The 7,067-nt window shown below is 24.9% G+C and overlaps 5 protein-coding genes and 1 pseudogene across 5 annotated transcripts; 3 read left to right on the forward strand and 3 right to left on the reverse strand.

The window, feature by feature from the left end:
* Positions 1 to 900: 900 nt before the first annotated feature.
* On the forward strand, positions 901 to 1,653 carry EHI_165770 (uncharacterized protein; the record flags this gene model as incomplete). The annotated part of the gene is made up of 3 exons (XM_649207.2): positions 901 to 978; positions 1,033 to 1,128; positions 1,180 to 1,653. 3 exons carry the CDS (start codon positions 901 to 903, stop codon positions 1,630 to 1,632), a joined length of 627 nt encoding a protein of 208 aa, XP_654299.2. The 3' UTR covers positions 1,633 to 1,653.
* A 1,574-nt stretch (positions 1,654 to 3,227) lies between these two features.
* Positions 3,228 to 4,082, forward strand: EHI_165780 (RNA recognition motif domain containing protein; the record flags this gene model as incomplete). Its single annotated transcript, XM_649208.1, has 1 exon — positions 3,228 to 4,082. One exon carries the CDS (start codon positions 3,228 to 3,230, stop codon positions 4,080 to 4,082), a length of 855 nt encoding a protein of 284 aa, XP_654300.1.
* Positions 4,083 to 4,203: 121 nt separating this feature from the next.
* EHI_165790 (uncharacterized protein) lies at positions 4,204 to 4,668 on the reverse strand (the record flags this gene model as incomplete). The annotated part of the gene is made up of 1 exon (XM_649209.1): positions 4,204 to 4,668. One exon carries the CDS (start codon positions 4,666 to 4,668, stop codon positions 4,204 to 4,206), a length of 465 nt encoding a protein of 154 aa, XP_654301.1.
* A 149-nt stretch (positions 4,669 to 4,817) lies between these two features.
* EHI_165800 (phosphoglycerate mutase family protein) lies at positions 4,818 to 5,861 on the forward strand (the record flags this gene model as incomplete). The annotated part of the gene is made up of 1 exon (XM_649210.2): positions 4,818 to 5,861. One exon carries the CDS (start codon positions 4,818 to 4,820, stop codon positions 5,859 to 5,861), a length of 1,044 nt encoding a protein of 347 aa, XP_654302.2.
* A 5-nt stretch (positions 5,862 to 5,866) lies between these two features.
* Positions 5,867 to 6,244, reverse strand: EHI_165810 (annotated as a pseudogene).
* A 190-nt stretch (positions 6,245 to 6,434) lies between these two features.
* Positions 6,435 to 7,037, reverse strand: EHI_165820 (uncharacterized protein; the record flags this gene model as incomplete). The annotated part of the gene is made up of 1 exon (XM_001914315.1): positions 6,435 to 7,037. One exon carries the CDS (start codon positions 7,035 to 7,037, stop codon positions 6,435 to 6,437), a length of 603 nt encoding a protein of 200 aa, XP_001914350.1.
* Positions 7,038 to 7,067: the final 30 nt, after the last annotated feature.

Genomic DNA, 7,067 nt, shown 5'->3' on the forward strand with positions numbered 1-7,067 from the left:
TATGGAGCTTTTATTTAAATGAGAATTATTGATAAACTTTTATGCTAGATTTTTTTTGAAAAAAGATTTTAAACATAATTTAAACTTCCTCTTTTTTTGTAAATTTAAAATGATTAATAACTCAGAAAAAACTTACTAACTATATTATTTTATTTTTCAAAAACTTTATATCTCATCTAAAATGTTTTAACGTTTACTCATATACCTTGCAAGCAAAGAATATATAATAAATAAACTAATAATTTATTGTTTATTTTATTTATTTCATATGTTGAAGTTTCTTTGGTTAGAATTTATAAAAAAAACAAAAAAAGTAATTAAAATAACTGTTGTTAAATAATAAGAAGTACTTTTTTAAAAAGAATGAATAATAGAAAGTACTTCATAACTAGACTGACTAAATTGATAATAATTTCTCTTTTCATTTATTAAAAAATTATTTCTGGAGAAGATTGGCTGTTATATTTATATAAATTTATTTTTGTTTATTTTACCTCTTTTTCAAAGATATTTTTTTTCATGTTTTTAAGACATATATTTTTATCAAAATGATAGTACCTCCTTATATCATTGTATGTTCGACTATCAAACATTGTTTTTTAAAAATTCTAACAACATGGTTTTTAACAAAAAATTTTAAACAATAAAATTGTTTTAGTATTTTTTTATTGCAGCATCTAACTAAAATAAATTTTGAAATAAAGATATGAAATTTATAAATACTTTTTATTAACAAAATTCATTTTCTTTTGAATAAAGAAAAGTGAAAGATGAAAAATTCTTCTTTTACAACGAAAAAAAAATAGAAAAAAATTAAGAACTTAAAAAAAAAACATAAAAAAGAAACATGACAGAAAAGTTTGATAATTTTAAGTTTAAAAATGAGACTAACAATATTAAATGGAAAATAGAAGTGTTGGGATAGTTATGATTGGATTACCAAAAGTTGGTAAAACAACCCTTGTGAACCAATTTTGTGTTTGTTATCTTTTCATTTTAAGATTTTTATTAAATCACATAATCACTATTTAGGGACTTCCAGTGAGTGAAGAATATCAACAAACTGAACAAGAACATACAGTGAATACAGTACTCACAATTAACAAAGTAGGATATAGATTTACATTTGTTCGTTTATTATTAATTTATTCTAAATCAAAAAAAATAACTAATAAATAGAATGACTGTAATGGTGATTCTTTTTTAAATGCCAGAACTACTAATAACTCTATGCTTTCTAAAGGTAAAATTCATATTCTTGTTGCTTCTCGATCTGAATCAGATTCTGGAGAATTTCTACAAGGTCAATTTAGAGATATCAATGATAGAGATGGTGACAATAGTCCATGTTATAGGTTAGTGTATGTAACACATAGTGATGAAAATGATGATGACAATGTTGTAGAAAAAATTAAGTCTTTTCTTCCAGACGGTATAAAATTGTTTCAATTTAATGCTTTAACTCAAAAAGAAGATATTCAATCTTCTCTAACTGATTTTTTGAAAAGAGCAGTTGTAGAACATCAAGAATTGTTTGATGGATGTGTCGTTTCTAATACTACTTCTAATTCAAAATCATGCAATGAATCTTCAAAAAAGGAAAAGAAAGGAAAGAAGTGTGTTATGCTTTAATTACTCAATTGTTTTTCATTTATTTTTTATTGTTCTTAAAGCAGTTTTAACATAAACTTAATTTATTTTTAAATTACTACAACAAATTTTATAGAATAATTCTTTTTTTAGTTCAAGTTTATTTCTCACAACTTCTGTTCTTAATTTTTATCTTAATTCCTTTCAAAAAAAAACCAAAAAACTATTGAAAAATAAAATATTCTTTCAAATGTTTGTTATAAAAATATATCTTTTTGACAAATAATAAATACAATAAAAATTATTATTTATATCATCATTCAATAATAATTTATTGTTTTCAATTTAAATGAATAAAATAAAACTATAATAACATCTAATAAGAATATGTTTATAAATGAATTATTATTTTATTAAATACTTATAATAAATATAATTAATTTAATGAATTTACTCCATAAAATGGGTTAAGATCTATATCATATTGTTTTTTTTATAATTGTATGTGACTATTACATTAATATTTTATCTCTTCAAAATAAAAAATACATTTAAATTGAATAAAAATATTAATTTTAATATTTCTTTCATGAAGTTATAACTCACAAATTAAAGTAAAATGAAATATACCTTATTTGTTTTTTTTAAATATAACTTTTACTTACTAACAAATATTATCAAATAAATTTAAATTATTTTGTTGAATCAAAATCAAAAAAAAAGATTTTAATTGGTTTTTAATTATACTTCATATCCAATTATTTCTGTTGATATTTGATACTTTTTTTTGTTCAAAGAAGGTAAGATTCAAAAATTTATGATATGTTTGTTATTCAAAATTAACATTTCTTTTAAAGGAATAAACAAATAAACTTTATTTTAAATAGAAAGACTCATAGGACTAACAACGGTTATTTGAGAAAATACTACTTTAGTATAGTTTAAAATGGTTTTATAATAATGAACCAAAAACTATCAGTATAATAAGAATAAAAAAAAGAATTAAAAAATACTTCAAATGAGTCAAACCTCATACTGTTAAAAACTTATACAATTAAACTCGAATAAACCACTTCATAAATCTTTCTCTTATTTGTATTTGTAAAAAAAAAAGAGAATAACAAGAGTACTATTCATTAATTCGTTATTCTCTTTTTACATATTTAATAGATACTTCTCTTTTCTTCAATTCATTAGTTGATAATGTTTATTAAATTAATTAATTATTTCACACTCATTATAACAAAACTTTGTTGATGAAGCATTGAATCAATTAGTTAATCAAATTCAAATTACACTAATAAGTACCAACACCAACAATAACAAATGGTTAGAAACAAAAATTATTTGAAAATAAAATTATAAAAATTAAATATAAATATTCTCCTTTTTAGAGTGACTGTTGTTAACAATTAACAATTCATTAATATAATGAATTATTAAAGAAAAATGAAGATTTAACATATTATGTGAACAATCCAAGAATAGAACATTAATCAAAAAAAAATAAAATAAAATAAAAACAAATTTAAGAAATACAAAATAGTAAAAATAAATAATAAATAATAGAATAACTTGTTTGGTATTAAAATTAAAAAAAACCCTGAAAAACACAAAAGAAAATTTAAACAAATAAAATGAACACTGATGAACAACATAAAACTGAAGGAGTGGATAGTGAAGAAGTAAGTGTTGATCACAGTGAAAAAACTCAAAAAAAGGAAGACCAAACCAATGAAAAAGCTCCAAAAATTTCTACTTATCAATCAAAATATGTACCAAGTAAAGAACAACAAGATCGAGATCGTAGATCACTTTGTATTACTCATCTTGATGTTAGAACAACAAAAGAGGATTTAATAAAACTTTTTTCAACTGTTGGTAAGGTTATATCAATTACTATTCCAGTTAATCACTCTGGTATCTCAAAGAAGTATGCCTACCTCGAAATGGATTCTATTGAAAATAAAAATAAAGCTATAATGAGTTTTAATGGAACAAGAATTGGAAAAAATGAAGTTATGGTTGTTACTAAACGTATGAATGTAGCAGGATTTAATAAACGCGTTCCAAAGAATGCTCAAAATCAAAAACAATCTTGTATTACTGAAGATCCAACAGAAGATAGAGGTATTAAAGAATTACAAAAATTAATAGAGAGTGAAAGTATTAAGGAGTTAGAAAAATCAAAAGAAACTGAAGATCCAACAGAAGATAAAGGTATTAAAGAATTACAAAAATTAATAGAGAGTGAAGAGATTAAAAAACCAAAAGAAAGTGAAGGTATTAAAGAGTTAAAAAAGTCAAAAGAAAGTAAAGGTATTAAAAAAGCAACGAATAAAACAAAAAAAGAAAAGAAAAGAACTACTAAAATCAATATTGTAAACAACCATAATGACACTTCAGAAGAAAGTAGTGAATCTATGGACAATTTAGTTCAAAACATCGTTTTAGGACTTCGTAGAAATAAAAGTACTGAAAAGGATAATTAAATAAAGAAAAGTTAATAATAATTGAGTGTTAAAAGACCAAAAAGAATTACTTTTTCTGTTGTGTGTTTATAAATTCAACAAAGGAAGATGGAACAAATTTTAATGAAGAAAAAAGAATAAATTATTGAAAAGAGATTGTTGGATTATGAAATTTACGGTGGAGATAAGGAATCATTAAAAATATTCCAATCAAAAACAAATATCCACTTCTGTCGTTCTTTTCTTCTCCTACCAACATTATGTATATTTTCCAAAACATCTTCTTAATTGGAATAGTTATAGGAATCTCCTCTATCTTTTTCCATAAACTAATTACCAAGTTATCAATTTTTAATTCATGAATGAATTGATATATTATTTGTCCTGTTTTTACAATAAGTGGTTTACCCATTCCTATTGTCATTAAAATTTGAGCCATTTCATTTTCTATCCCTCCAAATTGTGTAAATGGAGAAGTAAAAATTGGTGGGTAAATTGGAGGAACATATGGTGATAAGTATTGTGGTGTATTCATTTGCGGTGAGGCTGGTTGTTGGTGGGGATGAGTTTGAGAGGGTTTTTGCCATGAACGTGGTGGAACTGACATGTTAGTTAAAGATGACAAATAAGTTTTATTTAAAAAGAACTTAAAATAAAATATTCCAAAATAGCGTTGGTTAGCTAAGCGAAATGGAAGAATATCATAACACTACAAAAGACTATGAAAATCCACGGGGGATAATTATTTATATCAACATGAATGAAAGAGATGACATAAAAGAAGAAATCAAATGTATTAATTCAAAGGAATATGATAAAGTTATTAAAGGATTTAAGGAAATTATAAAAGATAAAGAAATTGAACATTATGAAATTATTGGAGAATATATTGATTTAATGAATGAGCAAAAAGAAAAAATAAAAGGAAAAAAAGGAGTAATGATGTTATTTACCTTTGATTGTAATGACACACATGACCAATTACCAAAAATTAGTATTATAAAAGAAGAGAAAGAAGGAAATGAAGAGATTAATGAAGAGTATGATAAATTAATTAATAATCTTCAAGAATTACATAATGAATACACAAACCAACCAAAGTTATTCATTGTCCGTCATGCAGTTAGGCATGACTACATCGATTTAAAATGGGTTCCAACAGCACAATATCCACATGACCCACCATTACACATAGATGGAATTAAACAAGCTGAAGAAGTAGGAAGAAGAATGAGACATGAAAAGATTGATGTTATTGTTAGTTCACCATATTTAAGAGCAACAGGAACAGCAAGAGAAATAGCAAAATATAATAATATGAAGTATGGAATAGAGCCAGGTGCAAGTGAATTTCTGTCTAAAGTAAATAGAAAAAAAGTACCAGAATTTGATCCAATTAAATATAAAGATCCATATTATGATGACCAATATCAACCAATAATTAAGGAAGTCGTATTAGAAACATGGGAAGAAATTCAGCAACGAGCATTTAAAACAATACTTGAACTAACTAAAAAATATAAAAGAGTATGTTTTGTAACACATAGATCTACCCAACAAGCGTTTATGTCAAAAATAATAGGAAAAACTATCAAAGACAATTATGCGTTTACATCAGTATGCACGTTTAAACCAATTGAAACATTCCCATTCTTCATTCCACAAAGAATGAATTCTTATTATCATCTAAGAACATTTATCGAAACACCAATTCATAATCCTAATTATTATATTGAAGGGAATTATAAAGATATGGTTCGAGGAGATGATGGTAAAATTTTACCATCAGGATATGTCTAATTGATTTATTCTTTAACCAAATCATTACAATATGATAAATAGCAACCAGAAATCATGATATAAATAGTGATATGGTCTAGTCTTTGAAAGAAATATCTAAGACAAATACTGTTAGGAAGAAGAATATTTAATAAGTGATAAGTTGTAGAATTGAAATATAAAGTAAATGAAGCAAGACAGAAACACAATATTGCTAAGTTGTTCATTTTATTTAAATTGTGTTTTTTGGCATATCTTCTAAACATCTTAAATATAAAAATAGCATAAAAAATCCCAAACAAATGAGTTAGTACATTGACTCCTTCCTCAAGAAGGCATTGGGGTCGTTCATCATGGGGAGTTAATTGGTTTCTAGCGGTTTGGATGTCACACAAGAAGCACATAAAGTCTATGAGTTTAGTGATCTGGAGGGTTTGGGATTGTCATTTTTTCATCAATCAGAATTAATCATTCAAACATCGATACTTTTCACTTGTCACTTTCCTCTTCTAATCAAGCTTTTAAAAAAGATATTTTAATGAATTAAAAAAAAAAATAAAATAACTTTTATTTTTTGAACGTAAAAAAAGTGATTTAATTTTGGAAAGATTTAGCAAGTTCTTCTAAATCTGCTTTCTTCTTTTTGGCAGCTTCTAATTTCTTTTCTAATTCAAAGATTTTCTTTTGTTGTTCAATTTCTTTGAGAGTATATTGGTCAATACCAAATGTTTCGATATCTTCTTCTTCCTCAACTTCAGTGACAGGAGGAGGTGGTGGTGGTAAATTCATTTGAACAACAACAGGTGTATCATCAAATTCATCTACCTTTTTAGCACATTCTAAGAGATTCTTTGTGGCATCAGCAAGTTTCTTTGAAGCATCCAAAAGATCTTTGTATTTATGACTTCTTCCTTTAGTTCTTGTTCCAGCTCTACAAGACACAACAACTTTTTCCACTTTCTTACCAACTTTATCAGCTACTTTAACTAATTCATCAGAATTAACATTATCTTCTTTAATTTTTTGTTGTAATTCAATTGCAGTACTTTTAACATCTTCTACTGCTTTAATTAATTCCTCTGCATATTCTTTATCTCTATGAACACCACTCGCAGTTTCAGAGTTTTGGAGTTGTTGAATTAATTCTGCTTGTGCTGTAGTAGCAGTAGATAAAACACCAATAGATGAACCAACCATAACAAGAACTGCTTCTTGTAAAGTAGCTTC

Source organism: Entamoeba histolytica, genomic scaffold (assembly GCF_000208925.1).
Source record: "Entamoeba histolytica HM-1:IMSS scf_1104750518795 genomic scaffold, whole genome shotgun sequence".
NCBI lineage: Eukaryota > Evosea > Mastigamoebida > Endamoebidae > Entamoeba > Entamoeba histolytica.